This window comes from Haemaphysalis longicornis, unplaced genomic scaffold, assembly GCF_048455015.1.
Source record: "Haemaphysalis longicornis isolate Haplotype H1 unplaced genomic scaffold, Haemaphysalis longicornis Haplotype H1 scaffold_75, whole genome shotgun sequence".
NCBI classification, from domain to species: Eukaryota; Metazoa; Arthropoda; class Arachnida; order Ixodida; family Ixodidae; genus Haemaphysalis; species Haemaphysalis longicornis.
In genome coordinates this window covers 64,862-87,046 of record NW_027526434.1, presented here as the reverse complement: position 1 = coordinate 87,046, position 22,185 = coordinate 64,862, and the positions used below count along the sequence as shown (strand labels likewise).

The following is a 22,185-nucleotide window of genomic DNA, read 5'->3' as shown; positions in this document are numbered from 1 at the left end:
CTTTCCTCCATGCCTTACATGCACTGGCCGGTTGGCGTAAGCGACGTTGCCTTACGTGACCCTGTTTCTAGAGGATATTCCGTGTTTTACGAAACGATTACTGTCTAAAGTAACAAAAACAAGCCAGGTGCAAGTATTGTCAAAAACAAAGCAACGGCAGACACCGGTCCGTGCATGAGTATGGTAGCGCCATCTGGGAAGACTGACGACAAGCAGCGCTGCAGCCGAATCACGCAGTGCACGTTCGTTTGCATGTTCGTTTGTATACGCGCGCTTATTCATTGATGACGTCCTGAAAACGCACTATTTGGCGGGAGACTCAAAATTTTGCCCTAATTTGATCAATTTCTCAGTGAATACGGCATTATTTGCTGCCGGAAAAGCGCTAGGAGCGCTATAAAACACGAAATCTTTGGAATAAAACAAACTTGTATTTTGTACTCATGGCCGCTTTAAAGCCCGCCACCAAAAATGTTAAAATTTGTATAATGCCTCTCAGAAAACAAACTTCGCGTGCTTTCTTTATGTGTTGGTGTCCCCGTTATTTGCGCGCAGTTTGTTTTTTAAGATGCATCATTACAAACTCGCCCAATTTGTAAGTTTACACGTATGTTACTGCAATATTATTTATTTATTTATTTATTTATTTATTTATTTATTTATTTATTTATTTATTTAGTTAGTTAGTTAGTTATATTAGTTAGTTAGTTAGTTAGTTGGTTAGTTATTGACCATGGGGGGCCACAGGGTCATTCCAATCCTTGGCTGTGTGAACAAAAAATGAGCGAACGTGTGCAGTCGTACGGGCATGCACAGGATGAACGGTGTTGTGGTGGCTAGTGCGCGAAGATATGCGACATGCGCGATTATGATAACAGATGCGCCAGAGAATGAGTGAAGGAATTTGTGAAGAGTACTAGTCTAGCGACTTCGCGTCGCAATTCTAGGTTAGGAAGGTGGGCTTCCTTCTTGGTTACACTTGAGTGGCACGAGTAATTTGAGAGAGAGAGAATAAACATCTTTAATTTCGAGCGTAAGTAATCTGAATATAAAAATCCACCTGCTCTAGTCTGCACGGATTATGTTTTGGACAGGTTAGATTGGCATGGGTCCCAGACGGCGCAAGCGTTCAAAGTTTCGGACTAATGGCAGGCATGCCAGAAGTTTAACAGAAGGAGAAGCAAGCCTTGTGTTTCTTCTGAGGTGTCCAAGAACTTGGTTTGCCCCCTTAGATATGTTTTGTATGTAAGGCGACTAAGGAAGATCTGGTATGTTTATTCCTAATGATTTTTAGTCTTTCAGAGGGTATACTTTGAAGAAGTATGTAAGAGCAGGATAGGATTTCCCGTGTTGAAAAGAAACGACGAATGTTTTCTTAAGGTTCAGAGTCATGAGTCAATTTTCGCATCAAGTTTCGATAGTTATCAGTAGTTTATTTTGAACGATGTGGGAGTCGTTAAGGCAGTCAATGGAAACATTGCTGGATAATCATTCGGGGCGTTCACCAACGATACGCAGGGCCGCGCTCACTCTTTCTCACGTGGTCAAACCTGATCTACCCTCTAGCACAAGTCGCCACGTTTGCACGTACCAGAGTCATTCAACGCATGCGGGACTCTGCACGTACCAATGTGCTGAGTTCATGGTGTCATTAGGAACTCCCACCTAACGAAGACACTCGCCAGCACTCTCAAGAGCTCGGTTTGTAAAGATGACCTGCGAGTCCAAGTGATTTGTACAAACCTGTCGCTGAAGTCCTTGGCTGCGAGCCAGGCCTGCACTTCTTCAGCCGTGGACTCGGGGGTGATGTACGCGGCGCGCGCGGCCACCGCCGTCGCCTTGCCCCACTTCTTGCCGCCCTTGGGCCCCAGCGAGACCCGCAGCTTGAGCTCCTCGTCGAACGCGTCCTCGCGTTGGGAAGGGCCCGGCGCACTCGTCGTCGGCTCGCGGCGATGCACGGCTGCTTCCGTGACGGCCGGGTACGCCGACTGCCGGGAAGCGACCGGGGGTGGAGGAGGCGGCACAGCTTCTGGTGCATCCCGTCGAGTCTGCACCCGTACAGAGTCGTCCGGCATGCGGTAGCTGTAGTCAAACACTGCCATCTGCGCTGGCGGCGGTGGCGGCGTCGGAGTCGTGGAGTCGAATTGGCCCGAGCTGCGCGCCGAATGGGATTCGGAATGGCGGGAAATGAAGCTTGTTCGCTCTTGTGAAGCTGAGCCAGCAGCGTCGAAGTGGCCCGAGCGCCGAGCTGAACCGGGGGGAGGCGACGGGTAGCGTTCGGATCTAAGATGCACGGCTGTAGCGTCGAAGTCGCCGGAATTCCTTAGCGAGGAACGATCGCTCTCGGTTCGCTCTCTACCCGTCAATGCGTCTGAAGCATAGTAGAGCTCGTTGGACGACGGAGGCGGCGGCAGCGTGTCGAAGTCGCCCGAGCGCCGTTCGGAGTCTTGCCATCTTCTAGGCTCCAACTCGGGAGAGTGGCTCGCGTAGTAGTCCCGTCTAGCTTGCTGGTCCGTCTCGTCGTACTGACTGGAGCGCTTCGGGGCTGAGTTGCGCCGAAACGGCGGTGGAGCGCCGTATTCACCACTCGAGTGCCTCGGGCTGTACTCGGACTGCGTTGATGGTCGTCTGTATTCGTCGTGAGCTCTGCGATCTTCCTCAACGACGTTAGAAGCGTGCGATGATTGCAGTGGAGGTTCTGCGTAACGAAGAGAAGGCAACGAATCAGAGCAACAAATGTAAAGATACAGAGCAGATTGCTGCAAAACGTGACGCGACCCTCTCTTTGTACACGGGCAGTGTTTTCAAGTGGAAACTAATTTGTTGTGGAGCATCCCTTAAAGGGACCCAGAAAAGCTTTGTGAAGGTGGCAATCAAATGCATTCAGGTGGCAGAACACATAACGGGGGATTTTTGAGCCAAGTGTGAGCCCCATACGTTGTACGGATAATTTGTAAACAATTTTTGAAGATCGCCTTTTTCAGCCGATGAGCGCGCCGCCGCAGCGAGCCGGCCGCGGCTGACGCAACGCCGACCGCGGGTGACGCAACAGCGATCGCGGCTGACGCAACGGCGAGGCGCCCCCCTGATTCGGCCGATCGCCGGTCGCCGGCAACGTCACTACCATTGGCTTTCGGTTGCTCTTCCTCCTTCCTGCGCGATCCCGAGGCAAAGGCTTGTCTGCAGCGATTGACGCGTGCCTAGGCGCAGGAATGTAGCTAGCGGAGAACGGAAGTGGAGCGTCGCGATGTCGCATGGCTATTCCCAGTGTTTCCAGCTGCTTTGAAAGAAGCAGAGAGGGAGGAGGAATCGATCGGCAAGGGGGGAGAGGTGCACTTAATTGCTTCTGGCGCAGCTGATACTGAATGTAGATCAATAATTCCAACGGCATTGCATCGCTATATTGGAACTACGCGACAATAAAGGCCGTTTGTAACTTTTACAAAAGGCTTTTCTGGGTCCCTTTAAGCCTGATTCATTCAATTCGAACCACCACGTTTACGGGATGTTTGCATGATCTTCCACGTGCGCACGGTCAGGATCCCTCGGATTATCCAAAAGAAATGCCCAATGGTTTGACCATGTCATCGTGCAGAGAGTATAGAAGCCGCACTGATCGTAAGAGAGAGAGAGACAGAGCAGTGTACATTCCTGCTCACAAAGCGTTGTCTGACACCGCACGGCGAACATGCTCTATGCGGTGTGTAGCAACTGTCTGGTGTCCGCAAGAGCACCAGATACAGTTTCGCCGTGAGGTAATACGTCACCAACCGGAACCTAATTCGCTTAAAATACAGTGTGCACAGTGAGTATTTTAACACGAAATTGTTTTATTCCGGGATACACCAAGATTTCACTGGCGTCATATCCGTCACGGAAATGATGCCACAACAACCAAGCAAGCGGCCTGTAAAGGGTGCACCCCTGCACACAGGGTCTTCTTGTGGGGAAGCAACCTTTAGTATTTAAGAAGAGTACGTTATAGTTAGAGTTGTTGGTTTTAGGGTTTTATATTTTAACACGAAAGTGTTTATGCTGGGATACAGCAAGATTTCACTGACGTCATATCCGCCAAGGAAACGACGTCAGTGCACCTTTGCCGAAGCCACCCGCCAGTAGGACGCCGCTCGCGAAGCACACCCACAAAACAGTCGCCCACCCGCAAATCATGCTCAGCTTCAGATTTCGCTGCCGATTTCAATTTCGTGCTTTACTGATTCCTATCAACCGCACTTTTTTTTTCAATTCACGACGCTGGACCTCCAAGAGTGACGTTAGGCCTAATGTCGTTCGTTTACGTCTAGTGTTTTCGGTTTTCTGGCGGAACGCACAGCGCCTTGTTGACCGCGACGTAGTAAAGGTTGAGCGTGGTGGCTCAGCTGCGGCTCTGTTGGCATGGATAAAGCGGGGAGGGGCCGAGTGGTCAAGATCCGAGCCCGCATAGATGGGAGTGAGTGGGTCTGTCTAAAAGTGGGGTTGCCGTGAGATAAAACTTCGGCAGCGTTTCCCGTTTCAACTTCGTACTTCCCGCCACTGCCGTGGCAATAGCTGGCGGTTTCTTGTCAAAGCTAGCGGCGGCGATATTGCAGATGTGAAGAACTGGGCACACGTGTTGCTCTATCGACCAGACATAGGGGAGATCCCTAAGGCGTAGTAAGTTTCTGCGAAGAAAAATTTGACATCCACTTGAAATGCAGCCGCACGGCTACAAGGGAAACCTGTGCAGCTTTCTAGGAAACTTCGCAGTTGAAGAGAAATTCGTCCTGGTTGAGGAGGATTCGAACCCGGGACAACTGCCTATATAGGGCCGTCTCTCTATCAAATTTCCTTCCAAACTTACTCCACCTTGGGGATTTTCCTTAAATCTGGTCGATTAGCACCTTCCCACACTTCGAGTTGACCGCTCAATTCGCTCTCGTGCTACGTAGCCTCCTGGTTAGCTCAGCTGGTAGAGCAACTGGCACGGTTAGGCGGTGCTTCTGGATTCGGATCCTGGAGGACGACCAATTTTTCTTCAACTGCAAGGTTTCCAAGAAAGCTGCACAGCTTTTCTTTATGGCCGTAGGGCTTCATTTCTGGCGGATATCAAATTTTTCTTCGAAGTGTTACCGCAACGTACCACCCTGTTGAAACACATTAAACCCATGGTCAGTAAACATAGGCAGGAGAATCTGCCACCATGCCTCGCCTCTTCGAAGTGCGCCCCTTTGCCCATAAGAACGAAACTGGCGCACAGGGGTGTTATAAAAGGAGTCAACCTATTCCAGCTACAAGCTTGAAAGGACACGACCCATTGCTTTCTGACTCTAGCTATGCGCGTTTACATGGGCTGATAGAGTCGAGAACCACTGCTTTATCTGAACCCCACCCTGCGACCGTGGGTCAGTGTATGCGGTGGCACTGTTATACGTCTGGTGGAAAAACATGTCATTCCGAGTGAATCCACGGGCATTAATGCTAAGACGAGCACAGGATTAAGCATGGACAGCAATCTTAACCCTCGAAACAAACAGCGCCACACTGATTAAGGCCAAAAAGCGTTGAATTCTGATTAGTGTTACGCTCTGCGAGTCTCGCTTACGTCACTGGTAGACCCGTCCTTAGCGAGGACCTTGTCACATTACAATTATCCTCACTAACTCAAGAGCATAGCGAAGTACAATCACCCGCCAGCAACCGTGAGCTCTCGCATGTAAAGCACAGCTGTGAGGAAATGGTCCGCAGTTTCTTTGGCCACGTAAGCGGTTCTCGCCTTTATCCCCGTTAAGACCATTATCACATTTCTTTCCGTCATTTTTTGACGTGCAATGGCGACATCAGGGGCGGTATTCTCGAGTTTTGTCCCTTTTGCGTCCCTTTCAAAAGTGTCCCTTTTGGCGAGCCCTGATTGGCTGAAAGCAAACAACCGGAAGTGACGTAACGCAAGCCCAACAAACCTACTGTCAACGCTCATTGCTTAACCGGAAGTACGTCACGATGAAAGGGACTCAAAAGGGACGTTTTCAAAAGGGACAGTTGCGAGAATAGCGCCCCAGTAAAGCTTTCCTCTACTGCTCCACACACTCACCAGGGGGCGGCAATGGTGGAGCCGGTGGGATATCTAAAACGAAAGGAGTGATAACTTGGTGAGTAGAAAGACCAGTCAAAACAACACATATCACCACTCAGCACGTGAACGAGCCGGTTTTTCTACTCAGTAACAAGAACTTCAGCTTTCGCCGTTGGCAGGCTCAAAGAAAACCTTCCTGAAATTGGTGGGACCGAAACGAAAGGCAAGAAAAAACATTGGCGCAGCTTGCACAGGTGGTTTAAGGCTGGAGGAACAGAAGGGCTGGCGGCCCCTCTCCTTTCGTCAGAGACCCGGCTGTTGCACCCCAAATAGATGTCCGTGCTTGCCATGAAAGTTCTCCGTGACCGGCAGGCCCGGATCGTTTTTTTTTTTTTTTTTTAAATCCGAAGCCTTTCATATCTCGCCCAAAGGGAAACCGCGTTAACACGTTCTAGAACTCGCGGCAATCATAATCGCAAACACGGCGTCTGTGCTCCCCACTTCACGTGAACTGGCGAGGAGAGCAGCACGCGGGAGATCGCACAACGAACGCTGGGCAGAGTGTTCTCTAAGGTCAAGCTGACCGACGCCGGACGCTCCTCGCGAGATGCACGCTCACGTGCGCTCGGTATTTTTTCTGCGTATTTCGCCAGCTCCTCACGTTGGGATCTGCAATTCATCTCAGGAAGGAGTGGCACACTCGTAGCCATGTTTCCAATTATCTATATTGGCTCCTAGAGAATGCGGCGGCCGCGGTGACCTCTCCCAAGCACGGTGTCTTTTCACCGTTAGCATTAGTGCTCGGGTTTTTCTTTTTTTTTTACATGCGCGGTGGCGCTCTACGACAGCACTGTAGCTCTTTTTTTTTTTTTTTATAAAGCCACAGCGCGAGCCAGGGACTCGGCAGTTGCCGTGAGGAACGCGCTCAGAAGTGCTCGCCATTTTCTCGCTCGTCAAAGTTTTTGCTAGATTATATTTTTTAGATGCAAAGCATATCTTGCTCTCGGCTCCGTCGTCCGTGTTCCATTCATCCGCTGGCCCAGGAAGACACCGGCAACACTGTCGCTCCAGCATCTCATGGTCGGGGCTATGTCCCTCCCTTGTTGTGGCGTCGTCCACACCCCCACTGCGCATGCTCGACTCATCTCGGGCCGGCCCAGGAAGACACCGGTAACACTGTCGCTCCAGGAGCCATTAAAGGGTAAGACACCACCGGGCGTTCAGCAAGCCGAGCATGCGCAGTGGGGGTGTGGACGGCGCAACAACGACAAGGGAGGGACATAGCCCCGTCGCATCTAGTAAAATTCCATCATCTTCCCGTAGGGGAACCCTGAGTAGTATGCGAAACAGCCATGGACTCAACGCAATTTCCCATTTCGTAGTTCTGGTAAGTGAAAAGTGTGGTAGTTACCATGGAAACCAAACTAAAAATATAAGGGTAGCACCGTACCTCAACCTAACGGAAACGACGAACTGAAAACTAATGGGCACTTGAATCGACCACATGGCTGCTTTGCATACTACTCAGGGTTCCCCTACGGAAAGATGGTGTATTTTTTTTTTTGCCAAAGCCACTGCGCGAGCCAGGGACTCGGCAGTTGCCGTGAGGAACGCGCTCAGAAGTGCTCGCCATTTTCTCGCTCGTCAAAGTTTTTGCTAGATTATATTTTTTAGATGCAAAGCATATCTTGCTCTCGGCTCCGTCGTCCGTGTTCCATTCATCCGCTGGCCCAGGAAGACACCGGCAACACTGTCGCTCCAGCATCTCATGGTCGGGGCTATGTCCCTCCCTTGTTGTGGCGTCGTCCACACCCCCACTGCGCATGCTCGACTCATCTCGGGCCGGCCCAGGAAGACACCGGTAACACTGTCGCTCCAGGAGCCATTAAAGGGTAAGACACCACCGGGCGTTCAGCAAGCCGAGCATGCGCAGTGGGGGTGTGGACGGCGCAACAACGACAAGGGAGGGACATAGCCCCGTCGCATCTAGTAAAATTCCATCATCTTCCCGTAGGGGAACCCTGAGTAGTATGCGAAACAGCCATGGACTCAACGCAATTTCCCATTTCGTAGTTCTGGTAAGTGAAAAGTGTGGTAGTTACCATGGAAACCAAACTAAAAATATAAGGGTAGCACCGTACCTCAACCTAACGGAAACGACGAACTGAAAACTAATGGGCACTTGAATCGACCACATGGCTGCTTTGCATACTACTCAGGGTTCCCCTACGGAAAGATGGTGTATTTTTTTTTTGCCAAAGCCACTGCGCGAGCCAGGGACTCGGCAGTTGCCGTGAGGAACGCGCTCAGAAGTGCTCGCCATTTTCTCGCTCGTCAAAGTTTTTGCTAGATTATATTTTTTAGATGCAAAGCATATCTTGCTCTCGGCTCCGTCGTCCGTGTTCCATTCATCCGCTGGCCCAGGAAGACACCGGCAACACTGTCGCTCCAGCATCTCATGGTCGGGGCTATGTCCCTCCCTTGTTGTGGCGCCGTCCACGCCCCCACTGCGCATGCTCGACTCATCTCGGGCCGGCCCAGGAAGACACCGGTAACACTGTCGCTCCAGGAGCCATTAAAGGGTAAGACACCACCGGGCGTTCAGCAAGCCGAGCATGCGCAGTGGGGGTGTGGACGGCGCAACAACGACAAGGGAGGGACATAGCCCCGTCGCATCTAGTAAAATTCCATCATCTTCCCGTAGGGGAACCCTGAGTAGTATGCGAAACAGCCATGGGCTCAACGCAATTTCCAATTTCGTAGTTCTGGTAAGTGAAAAGTGTGGTAGTTACCATGGAAACCAAACTAAAAATATAAGGGTAGCACCGTACCTCAACCTAACGGAAACGACGAACTGAAAACTAATGGGCACTTGAATCGACCACATGGCTGCTTTGCATACTACTCAGGGTTCCCCTACGGAAAGATGGTGTTTTTTTTTTTTTTTGCCAAAGCCACTGCGCGAGCCGGGTACTCGGCAGTTGCCGCGAGGAACGTCCTCAGAAGCACATAGCTTTTGCCAGATTTTTTTTTGCTAAAGCCACTCCGCGAGCCGGGTACTCCGCAGTTGCCGCGAGGAAAGCGCTCAGAAGCGCTCGCCATTTGCTCAATCCTCATAGTTTTTTCCAGCTTTTTTTGCCAGCTTTTTTTGCCAAAGCCACTGCGCGAGCCGGGAACTCGGTAGTTGCTGCGAGGAACGCGCTCAGGAGCGCTCGCCATTTTCTCGCTCCTTGTAGTTTTTGCCAGTTTTTTTGTTGTTTTTAAAGCCACTGCGCGAGCCGGGTACTCGGCAGTTGCCGCGAAGAACGCGCTCAGAAGCGCTCGCCATTTTCTCGCTCCTCAGTTTTTGCCAGTTCTTTTTTTTTTTGCTAAAGCCACTGCGCGAGCCGGGGACTCGGCAGTTGCCTCGCCATTTTCTCGCTCCCCATAGTTTTTGCCAGTTTTTTTTGCTAAAGCCACTGCGCGAGCAGGGAACTCTGCAGTTACCGCGAGGAAGGCGCTCAGAAGCGCTCGCCATTTTCTCGCTCCTCATAGTTTTTGCCAGATATTTTTTTTTTTTGCTAAAGCCACTGCGAGAGCCGGGTACTCGGTAGTTGCTGCGAGGAACGCGCTCAGAAGTGGTCGCCATTTGCTCACTCAAAGTTTTTGCCCGTTTTTTTTTTTTTTTTTTTTGTTAAAGCCACTGCGCGAGCCGGTTACTCGGTAGTTGCTGCGAGGAACGCGCTCAGAAGTGCTCGCCATTTACTCACTCCTCAAAGTTTTTGCCAGTATTTTTTTTTTTTTTGCTAAAGCCACTGCGCGAGCCGGGGACTCTGCTTTTACCGCGAGGAAGGCGCTCAGGAACACTCGCCACTTTCTCGCTCCTCATAGTTTTTGCCAGATATTTTTTTTTTTTTTTGCTAAAGCCACTGCGCGAGCCGGGTACTCGGTAGTTGCTGCGAGGAACGCGCTCAGAAGTGCTCGCCATTTGCTCACTCCTCAAAGTTTTTGCCAGATATTTTTTTTTGTTAAAGCCACTGCGCCAGCCGGGTACTCGGTAGTTGCTGCGAAGAACGCGCTCAGAAGAGCTCGCCATTTTCTCGCTCCTTGTAGTTTTTGCCAGTTTTTTTATTGTTGTTAAAGCCACTGCGCGAGCTGGGTACTCGGCAGTTGCCGCGAGGAACGCGCTCAGAAGCGCTCGCCATTTTCTCGCTCCTCATAGTTTCTGCCAGTTCTTTTTTTTTTTTGCTAAAGCCACTGCGCGAGCAGGGAACTCTGCAGTTACCGCGAGGAAGGCGCTCGGAAGCGCTCGCCATTTTCTCGCTCCTCATAGTTTTTGCCAGATATTTTTTTTTTTTGCTAAAGCCACTGCGAGAGCCGGGTACTCGGTAGTTGCTGCGAGGAACGCGCTCAGAAGTGGTCGCCATTTGCTCACTCCTCAAAGTTTTTGCCCGTTTTTTTTTTGTTGTTGTTGTTGTTAAAGCCACTGCGCGAGCCGGTTACTCGGTAGTTGCTGCGAGGAACGCGCTCAGAAGTGCTCGCCATTTGCTCACTCCTCAAAGTTTTTGCCAGTATTTTTTTTTTTTTTGCTAAAGCCAGTGCGCGAGCCGGGGACTCTGCTGTTACCGCGAGGAAGGCGCTAAGGAACACTCGCCACTTTCTCGCTCCTCATAGTTTCTGCCAGTTCTTTTTTTTTTTGCTAAAGCCACTGCGCGAGCCGGGTACTCGGTAGTTGCTGCGAGGAACGCGCTGAGAAGTGCTCGCCATTTGCTCACTCCTCAAAGTTTTTGCCAGATATTTTTTTTTTGTTAAAGCCACTGCGCCAGCCGGGTACTCGGTAGTTGCTGCGAAGAACGCGCTCAGAAGAGCTCGCCATTTTCTCGCTCCTTGTAGTTTTTGCCAGTTTTTTTATTGTTGTTAAAGCCACTGCGCGAGCTGGGTACTCGGCAGTTGCCGCGAGGAACGCGCTCAGAAGCGCTCGCCATTTTCTCGCTCCTCATAGTTTCTGCCAGTTCTTTTTTTTTTTTGCTAAAGCCACTGCGCGAGCCGGGGAATCGGCAGTTGCCTCGCCATTTTCTCGCGCCTGATAGTTTTTGACAGTTTTTTTTTTTTTTGCTAAAGCCACTGCGCGAGCCGGGGAATCGGCAGTTGCCTCGCCATTTTCTCGCGCCTGATAGTTTTTGACAGTTTTTTTTTTTTTTTTGCTAAAGCCACTGCGCGAGCTGGGGACTCTGCAGTAGCCGCAAGGAACACACTCAGTAGTGCTCGGCATTTTCACGCTCCTCAAAGTTTTTGCCAGGCTTCTGTTTTTGCTAAATCCACTGCGCGAGCCGGGGACTCGGCGGTCGCCGCGAGTAACGCGCGTACGAGTGCGCGCCATTTTTGATATTATTTCCTACAACGGCGAACTTGCGGCTTGTACAACAGGTCCGCTGTTAAAATATTTCTGGCTCCACCACTGGGTTTGTAGCACGCAGTACAGGACTTCTCCACTGCCTGGGGCAGACGAATAATGGGAGGCTGAAAGAGCGGCATCAAACTCTTACAGCATGTATGGAACGTTTGCCAGTCGTCCGGCGACTGTGGTACATGCCTTTCTGAACTGGAAGCACAGGCCGGAGAGCACAGTGGTTGGTGCATTAAAGGAGCCATGAAGACAAAATAAAAGTTGTGTTTATTAGAGAGACTGCTTAGTCCCGATAACAATGATACTAATATCGTCGAAATCTTCGAACAAATAACGGAGATATTGAAGAAAACGTGTGAAGCAGTCGCGACCCCCCAGCCAATTTCCCGCAATTTTTCTATGGCGTCACGGAACCTTGTTTCTGTGATTGGCGGCCGACTAACTGACCTGTCGCGACGACACATGACTGGACGTGTGTAATGGGGCCTCTAGTTCCATTTGACCGCATCACTTGAATGCTAACGTGCAGTTAACGCACTGAAATTTATGTTTTATTGTCGGCCCGTATGGCGTCATTATTGCTCTTAAAGGGGCACTGACACAAAATTTTGAAGGCGAGATAACGTCGGAGATAGATTGGTGGGAACACATATACATCATCTGCAAAATATCAGCGGCGAATACAGCCTAGAACATATTTAAAATCAATTTTGAAGTGTGCGAAACGCAACCGAGCAGCCAGCAGAGGACCACGCGCAATTGTAAATAAACAACATCCAAACACGTCACGAGTTTGTGTTTGCCGATTCCGCACTACCGCCGTTTTACGCGGGCTCGCCCGGCTCGCCGCTCCAATCGGAGGGCCGGAGGGCGGAGCTTCTGCTCTCGAGAACGAACGACCCGATCGTTGGCGGCGGAGGCGCCGTGATTTCGTCAGCTAATCGGGCAGCTGGCCGCGACCAAAGTTCTACAGCGATTCCAGGCACTCTGTTTCTATTACTGTTTATTACCATTGGATGCGAAAACGCGCCGGAGGCACGAAAAGCCCACTAAGCTAGCCGCACGGTCGCTGTGCAGGCGGCGGCCACGGCCGCGAAGTGGCCCAGGCCGGCGCAGGTAGCTCGAGTGATAGCTTGTTACCGCTGCACGAAATTGTCCCCAAGTCCCGACCATAGTGGCTTACATGAGAAAGGAGTTAATGATGCGATGGCGGGTTGCATTGAAAATTGTCATCTGCACCGCTTACGAGAGCGGCACTCGAATATCCGCCGCAGTGCTAAGCCGAACACATCTGTAGGCGGACCTGTAGGCAGACCGGCCGGCTGCTCCCAGCGCGCGTCTTGCCACCCACCGTCTCGAGCGTCGCGCGTCGTTCTTTAGCCGCGGTAGCATTTGCACTCGCAGCGCCTGCGTCACATCCACGGTCGCTTTTTAATTAAGCGCCTCACGAGATCAGTACTTGGGGGCATTCGCAGAAACTGCCGTCGATGCGGATTCGACAGTGCTACGGCCGCTCTGCTCTGTGATATCCCTCCGACGGTCACGTGGTCAGCTTTGTTCACACAAAATCCACAAAATCCATCGTTTCGCGGCACTCGCTGAAACCGAAACTGCGACTGGCCGCATTTAAAATCCCTCTAATTAAACAACCGTCGCACGCTGAAGCAAAGGAGGTTTCTACAGGTTATAAGTAGGTCACTAGCTACTTATCGCAACGAAAAAAACAAGATGCTAAATTTTTGTGTCAGTGCCCCTTTAACACGTCACTGTGGCGCAAAATTTGAAAATTTTTAAATACTTCTTGCTTTGTTTTTTCGTTAAAAAACATCTTTTGTGGCTGTAATGGAACTGAGTGAGATACTGAATTCTAGTTCTTTCAAATTAAACCAAATGTATTTTCTCTTCATGGCTCCTTTAAGTACAAGGGGTACATTGCACACACCTGCTGCACTATCTTCTAGCATATGTAAACTTTTCGAACACGTAGTACCAAATTTTATTCTCTCGTTCTTAAAAGCTAATAATATTCTGACGCCTTTCCAGTGCGGAGTTTGAAAAGGCTTAGCTGCGCTCACCCTTCTCGTAACCACTATTCACGAACTCGCGTCGTAACTTGATAAGGCCGAACAAATCAGTCCATTTTTATAGGGTTTAGCAAAGCCTTCGACCGTGTTCCACACAGTAAACTTATCCTAAAGCTTCAAAATACTGGCCTGCCAATAGCTCTCGTAAAATAAATACAGTCCTATCTCTCTGTCCGAGAACAGTTCGTGATTGGTTTAAAGTTATTCGCTGACAACTGCGTACTATTCAAACGTATTTCATACTTTTGTGACCAAGTTAGCCTCTAAAATACCCTTGATGCCGTCGCTGAATGGTGCGTGAAATGGCCCGTGAAATTAAACTGTAACAAATCTGTTTTTCTCCAAGTAAATAACACAAAAAACATCCATTCATTTACTTACACGCTTAATAACCACAGGTGGATCAACATAAATATTTAGGGGTTACTTTTTCTAGCCAACTGATTTGGTCCAGTCACAATAATAACATTTGCACGTCAGCATCCAGAGAACTAGGGTTCCCGTGTCATAATATATTAGCCGCAGCTTCACATGTGAAGGTACTAGCCTATGATACTGTCGTTAGCCTCAACTAGAGTACACAAGCGCAGCATAAAAAATATTTTCATGAGCTGGAAATCGTGCAACAAAAAGCGGTTCGATTTATCTACGGGCCTCGTGCGCTGGTTTGGTGGCGCACTGATGTGCTGTATTCAGCGCCATTTTGTGGACAACAACGTAATCTCTGTTTTTTGTGAGTAGCTAGATGACGTCCCGTAGCACTGCATTCGGCGTAGCACGAATATCAGCACTACAAAGAACGAATGGTTGCTATTCTGTTGGAATGCGGTACAAAACATTACGCCCGCCTCCCCTCGCGGGAACCCTGGTGTGATGCGACGCTGAAGGGGGTTCCATTGTGCGTTTCCGTTGGGTCGATTACTCGAATTGCGTGAGCAATCGTCGGGTAATGCGAGAGAGAGAGAGCAAGCGTAGAGCGGACGACCGTCGACTGAGAGACCGGCCGGAGCGCGGCACTCCGCTTGTATGCGCAGCGCGCCCGAAGGAGAGGAGACCGCGGGGAGAGAGGGCGCTGCACATGCGCACAGCGCGCTTGCCCAGCGCGCAGCGCCACCCACCGGTGGAGTGAGAGAGCGCGCCGCACTGCGCGCGCCACAGATGTTGGGGGAGAGGGCGCACTATCACGGCGAGAGGAGGAGGGGCGCAGCGGTGCGGAAAACAACGGACGCACGCAGGAAGGACAGGGCCGCCGACAAGAGATGCTATCAGCGTCGCATCTAAAAGCCAAACGGTACTTACATAAAATGAAAACGTTTGGGAAGGGCGACAGGAAAGCGATTCATCAATCACAACGAAACGAGTTGTATACATGCAAGCGCAAGACTGTTTCCGGGCTGCATGGACACGCTGCCATTTCGTAACGGCTTCAACTGAGCAGCACTTCAGCACCAGCGGCGCCGTCCAAATAAAAGACTAAAAAGATGAAACCCCGCGAGACTACTTGTGATAAAAAAAGAGGAGTGCAGAAGTGTGCGTGTGGGTGTTCATCGCCTCCTGGAAGCGATTGTGTGTAGTATGAGAGAAGGCGTGATCGCTCCACCAATGGAGAAACTCCTGTTCTTTGGGGCCCGGGCCCCCACGAGAGCATCAAATGACGGCGCAACGACCCAACGGCACTGGCAACGCTTTGATTTTTTGAGCTTTAGGTCCCGGTCGGGGCATAACTGGCATAACCCAGCAGTTGGCAGACAACTCAGGAAAGAGAAGACCGGCGACACGACTTTCGCGGTGCTTGTAGAAGCGAATTGATCCCGCGTAAACTCCACTGTGCCTTCTCAGTGCTAGGAAGTGATGTAATGCCCACTGTGAGTGTGGAATAGCGGCGAAACATTCGTGTGTATATTGCGACACCGAGGATATACGGCTTCAAGAACCCGAAGTTTCAGGTTTGTAGAAGCAGGTTTTTAATGCACTTATATATATGCGAATGCACTTTATAAGCGACCCCAAACCATCCACCGCCGGCGGCGGCGTCCGCAGTGCTCCTCTATATTTAAGAAAGAAACAGCATCCGGCGCCAGGTTTCGATCCGAGGACTTTGCGGGCCGCAGCCCGACGCTCTACCGAATAAGCCACGGACGCGACGGTGATATCAGTGTTAGTGACGCGCCTTATATCTTTAACGCATTCAAACTACGTCGTCAGCGGCGTGCGTTGGCGACTCAGCGGCGTTATAGCGGCTTGATAACTGCGTGGTGTACACGTGATACTACAAACCCGATGGAAGAGATGGAAGAGAAGGCGGCGAGGCGGTGGGCTGCGGGGGCCGAGCGCAAGCGCCGCAAGCGGGCCGACAACCGTGCATTCGCACTTTCACATTCTCCCCCTCGGGGAAATGCGGGGGAATTTTTTGAAAATGCAACTGCGCAGCAAAACTCTACCTGAAACTGCTGGAACTACGATGTGTTTCGCTGGATGGGCTCAAAACTAAATTTCGCTTGATGCTTTTTTTTAAATCCGTTCATAGTTTGATAAACGCGTACTTAGCATGCGAATATTTTTGGACGCAGATGACCGTCAGGAATTCTCTCTCGAAAACCTCTATACGTTTATTTATCTTGTTGTTTAGCCTCGTATTCTTCGACATAGCCACGGGAACGGACATGGTAGAGCGCACAGCTGAGCTGTAGTTTTCCACAAATGGTTCCTCTCACATTCGTAGTGACATTGAAAAAAGACCATTTGTAAAAAGGGAGATCGTTTCAAAGCTCACAGAGTTGTACGTGATGTTCGGTAAATACACGCCAGCGTAGGTAGCTGTGCTTGCGCATGTTATCTATGCCCGCAAAAATATTTTGCGCAAAGCTCCACTTGAAGTCGTTTCCTTGGACCTACTGTGGCAGAAACGCAAACTGAAAGTTGTACAGGTCCATATGTTTAAGATAGTTCAGAGACATTTAAAAAAAAACTGTTGATGTAAGTCTCCAAGTTGCGGCTGGTGTGGGTCCATCTGGTTATTGTTGTGTCGGTATAAACACTTACATTTCTTGTGTTTTCGTTTTAAAGCTTTCTTTGTACTTTGCCGGCATGACTACGTATACAGCGGAAGCATGCATGTACATGAGATGCTCCCTGTATTTCATTCTTCTGCATATACACACACAGTTACGCTGACTCCAGAAGGTTATTTGGGGAGCTACAAAAATAAGCACTCGTTCAGTTTTGTTGAATACACATTTTTTCGCAGCGGTCGCACGTCAAGTAGCGTGCAGATACGCAAATGCAAAGATGTAGCCAGAGGGGTTTTGGGGGGTTAGAACCCCCTCCTAAATTTTCTCCAGGCAGCGCGTAAGCAAGGTTAGTGTTCCTTTCGGCAAAACTCCGCCCTTCCAACAACCCGCAACCCCCCCCCCCACCCCCCGCCGAAAAAAATGTCTGGTTACGCCCCTGCGCAAATGCCCCTATGGTTCTGTTCTTTTCATTTCTTCTCAGGTACTACGTGCTTTGTGCACGTCAGCATCGCAAGAAGCTGACCCGTGCACTGTCGTCGTGTCGTCGGCTTGTATTAGGGAAGTTTTTTTATCATGTATTCCGCACAACTCATGAGGAATATTTATATTGAGAGGCTCCGGCGAGAAGGCTTTGTTGAAGGTGAGAAGGCCCTTTATTCGGCAAGCAGCAGCCCGAACCCGAGAAGGGACCTCAAACCACGATGATGATGATCGAGCGTTCCGCGCCCAGGCGATGAGGTGCTGATGATGAACGGGCGAGGTAAGAAGACGAAGACGATGCATTGATGACAAATAAATGGAGGGAAAACGATGAAGGAAGCTCGGCAGTCACTTGCGCTTACAATATTGATATAAAAACTGTAATCGTAATAAAACGCGGAAATGAGTTGCATAATAATTTTCCGGTTGTTGTTCTAACTGAGCCTCGTAGAGAACTGTTGTATGTTTATTTCCTTTGGATTTCTTTGGAAAAAACGTCGCCGCCGCTACCAGGTGGCACCACGTGTTTACTTGAAACCATAGAGTTTCATACTAATATACACTAGAGGGAAATCTGGCGCCACCGTCTAGGGTAGCCGCGCTTCAGCGAGCGTGCCGTCATGTACCGGGCAGGCACGTTCCACTTGTCCTTGGCATGGCTCATGAACAGGCTCAAAAGTTGGCTTTGGCTGAAAAAATGCAACAATTATACTGTAGCAGATTAATAGAATTTGTTTTATTATTAGAAAATTAAAGCTCCAGAAATATTTATTTGTCAGGGATTATTTAGAAGCTTCATGCGAGATGAACAAAAAAACAATGTTACCCCTTATGGCTCCAAGACAAAAAAGAAGCCATGTGGCTAACCAAGCCAAGGAGGCGAGGAACGTCGCTAGCTGCAATGGCGCCGCCCACGGCGGCCCGCGAATGCAGCGCCAGATTTCCCTCTAGTATATATTAGTATGAAACTCTATGCTTGAAACTGCTGTGCACGAGGCAAACAAGTTCCTCAGTCATAACCGAGGTTCAGGCGGTTTAGGTTCGGTGCGTAATACCCCAAATTCGCAAAGCAACACAGAAGTGAAATGCTCAGAACTGCAGGGCCTATCACTTGACCCCAGCCCCACAAATCTTTGGCCACGACAGAGTTGTGGCGAGGCGCAGACAGCTTTAATGTCAGCCTTTTCCCAGGGTGATGGCCCCCTTTTTGCCTGCCTCATAAAAAAGGACCATAGGAAAACAAATTCTTAAGGTTTGTTTCGGAAAGAGGGGGAGTTGCTCTAAATTCTCACTATATTGCCCCAAGATCGACTGTGTGGCCGTAATTTAATGCTGTCGCGGCATTTTACACACTTTATTTTCAGCCCCGTAAAATTTCTCGTGATAGAGGAAGACCAAAAGAAAGAACCGCCAAAAACAAGCACACTCACTTCTCTCCAGGGAAGCGTAGGGATCGCTGCCGTGATGTGCGTCTGCAAGGGGGAGAGAAAGGCAGCCTTCCGGTTATCTTCGCCAATTCCTCCTTCCCCTCGGCGACAAAGGTCACACCGAGAGGCAGGTTCAACGATCCCCTTTGTAGAGTGGAAATGCGGACTAGTTCACTGTCGACGTGGTGGGACAGTGCAAAAGACGAGGGCAGAAGGACTGGCAATTACAGTGCCCGTCATGTGTCATTTCTCCTGCCCATGTACCCATCACGTGGACCTGCCCATGTACCCATCAAGCCCATCATGTACCCATCAAGCCTGTCCATATACCCATAATGTACCCATCATGTCTCGCCACTGATCTTGGCAATGCTAAGTGCGGCTGCTACAAGGTTAGCGAAGACTGTGAAGGCCGTTGTCAGGAGATGACTGAACACGTTGTAAACGTGGTTTTAGTCGTTTATTTGGCATTATTGTACGTTTTCTAAGATGTTCGATTGGTGCTAGCCTAGAATTAATGGCCACCCATTAAAGGAGAACTTACACGAAATTTCAAAGCTGGCATAACTATGTGAAAAGCTTCCTTTGTATGTGGAGATATCTTCCAGCAAGTTTAAACAGTAAAAATGCACTCAGTCTAACATATTTCAAATCCATTTTAGTCTTTGCACGTACGAGGAAGCTCAGTACGGATACCCTTTCGCAATCGGCATCATCATGACGCCATCTACTCCTCATGGTCCCAAACTAGCAAAGTCAGGGCTCCCGTGACGTCGTCGCCAACGTGCTGGCTGCTGATGGCGCGCGCTGTTCCCACGCGTGTACACGTCACGGCTTTGGGACTGACGTCATGCTGCCCGGCGCGTGGAGATGGGGAAGACCACGGCCGGTCAGGGCACGCGAGCGCGTCTACACAGACAGCGGTGCGACGAGAGCGGTGACGTCACGAGCGGCCTCCTGTCATGGCGGCCGTCTCAGTGTTCGTCTATAAAAAAAATAGTCGAACCCGAACCTGACATAAGTAAACGAGGTAGTAAATTATTATTTAGGCTGCTATCGACCGTCTAATGTGCCATTCTATGATTAGCGGGCTCGTAGGCACCCATAGCACCGAAAATAGCTTGACACGAGCATTTAATTCGTATCAGTACACCTTTCAAATCTCTGACAAAATTGTTAGACCATCCTAATCCCTCAATCTGTTGCAGAAAACTGAAAAGCCAGAAGCTTGTTTACAGAGTTCTTCTCGTTGTTCTTTATTATATCTTAGGTCATCTCATATAACACTGATTTTTGCTTAAGAATTACGTTTTTACTTAAATAAAAGGAAATGTTATTAACAGAATTAATTTCAGACCTCAACCTTCGAGGAACAAAATGCCTGAAATGTGTTATTGCCCAATCCCAAATACTTCCTGGGTCTGTCAAGTTTGCGCATACACTTGTGCATTTAAGGGCACACACAGGAATTCAGGATTTTCAACAATACCACTCTTAGGTGGGTTACAAAGTTTGTGTAAAGATGTAGGAATACAAAGGGTTAAGCAGAGGGACAGAACATTAGATTTAAAAAAAAACAAATTAAACATGCACAAACAGCAAGCGTTCAGCAGAAACAAAGGTGTCACAAGACAAAAAGCAGATGGAATAATCGCGATTATTAGTTGGGGTGTTAACGAATGAAGCGCATATGAATACGCCGTTCTCTAACAAATGGCTTGGTTATCATTCCACACTGGAGAAATTACACTTAAGCACTTCCTCATGCACAATCATGCAATAGCCTTTTGGCACCTTAGGTTTGTTAAGCCACAGACATTGTTGGCAACATCAACCCGGCACCATCCTACCGACATTCAGAATATGATGTCCTATCCATCTTTAACCAAATCTGAAGTTGTCAGTCACCATAAACCACGCGTAACAAGCAATCTTGGTTATTTGGCCAGCCGTGTACTTCAACATGCCCACTTTACAATACATGCCAGTTTTATAATATCTGCAAAACTGCAGCACATATCACTGCGTACTTACAAAGGAACTGCTCCTCCAAGATCTTAAGAAGTCGACCAGATGGCAAGCATGTGTTAATTGGCAATGTTAGTGTGGGATCACGATGCACGGCCAATGCAAGAAACTTTCCAGAGAGCTTGAGGCAAACAAACTGATCTCCATTTATATCTTACCATCCAATCAGTGTGTGTGCCTGCTACGATGCCGAAGAGTTCCACTTGTCTTACAGAGATGCAGATGCTTGCAGCCGTCAACCTTTCCAGTGTCACACACACACGTGGCAAAACACGTGTCACGTGTACTACATGCAGATGAAGTCTGAACACTTAAAAACTTTACATTATACCCACACTTCAGATGGTAAAATATTGTTTTGCTGCCTTTGTTGCTGGCAATCGTACCTACCCAAGTGGAACCAACAGCAACGGGTTCCAACTGGAACCAGTTGCTACTGGTCCGATAGCAATAAGCCCAGTTGGGACCAATAGCAATAAACCCAGTTGCTATTGGTCTCAGGTTTCGGCTAATAAACCGGTTGAGCTGGGACCACTTGAAACCAATTAGCATTTTTTCATCTGAGTATGTGAGACGCACTGAAAAAATCCCGTTTCCAATTAACCCTGCACATTTTCTTTTTCCTAAAACAGCCCGATAAACCTGTGGTTGTAGAACAGGAGCGGCCTCTGTCAAAAGCTGTTTAAATGTACAGGCACCTCCAGAAGTAGCTGGAACGAGCGCAGGCTAATCTGTGCAGATTTTCATACAAGATGGATTCCCGTAAGCAGCTAGCTTGGAGGCACTTCTTCAAAGAGTACATGAAAAAAAAAATACAAACTAGTTTAATTTGGAAGAACTGGCCACCCAGCTCTACTGCAGCCATGAAAGAGATTTTTGTAACCAATATAACAGAGCAAATATTGAGCAACTATCAATTTTTACCCTACATGACATCGGTAGTCACACTACAGAGGTAATGCTACAAACTTAGGTATCAATGTGTTTACTGCAAACCAGCATTTAAGTAAAAATACGATTTAAACAAAACTGGATGCCCCACTACAACCACCCAGTTATATTTTCATGGAGGTAGCTTAAGTCGGTGGCCACCAATGCACAAACAAGATCCTGCGACATCATAGAGACTTTGAAAGAAAGTGGCCACTAGTTCATAATTAAGGGGCCGCATGGCTCTTTGATCAAAAGCTCCATTTTTACAGTTATGATGGGGGCCATATGTAGTTTTTCATATTCAACGACTATATTCAAATTCATTTGGATTTTTGTTTGATTTTCTTGACACCCTTTGTAAAAATACTGCTGGAAGGATGCAGCTGAACAAGGTACCAGTGAGCTTTGCACAAATCAAGGAGTGCACTAAGGCTAACATTGTCATTCCATCTGGTCTGTAGCAGAAGTTACGACCGTTCGAAGTTTGGGCTTGGAAGGCGAAACCAGTTTTTCTGGCTGCCACCTTTCCTGTCAAAACTTTCCAAGCGGTGCATCAAAAAGCCGATTCTTTTACTGCACTCACCAGGGTTACATAAAGATGACAGTTTTATGACTAACCCTGTTTTGTTTATTCTTCCTCCAGAAATGGCTAATTATCTCTAATTATCTTGGCAAGTCATTGACCAACTGAAAAAATAACGGCATATTCGAAATCAGCGGGGGAAAAAAGCTGCAAGACTGACAGGTTTCACAGAGTAATTTAAGGAAGCTGTTTTAAGAGCAGTAT

General features: G+C 49.0%; 1 protein-coding gene across 6 annotated transcripts in view; it reads right to left on the bottom strand.

The window, feature by feature from the left end:
* The window catches only part of LOC144148072 (uncharacterized), an 81,863-nt gene that overhangs the window by 5,730 nt on the left and 53,948 nt on the right, over positions 1–22,185 (bottom strand). For 5 of the 6 annotated variants that reach the window (XM_077679664.1, XM_077679667.1, XM_077679665.1 and 2 more), the window contains exons 16-18: positions 18,441–18,482; positions 6,068–6,100; positions 1,744–2,698 (exon numbers count right to left, since the gene is read on the bottom strand). In XM_077679664.1, the coding sequence (XP_077535790.1) occupies positions 1,744–2,698; positions 6,068–6,100; positions 18,441–18,482 (1,030 nt within the window). The remainder of the gene's footprint in view (positions 1–1,743; positions 2,699–6,067; positions 6,101–18,440; positions 18,483–22,185) is intronic. The other variant, XM_077679666.1, reaches the window with a different exon arrangement.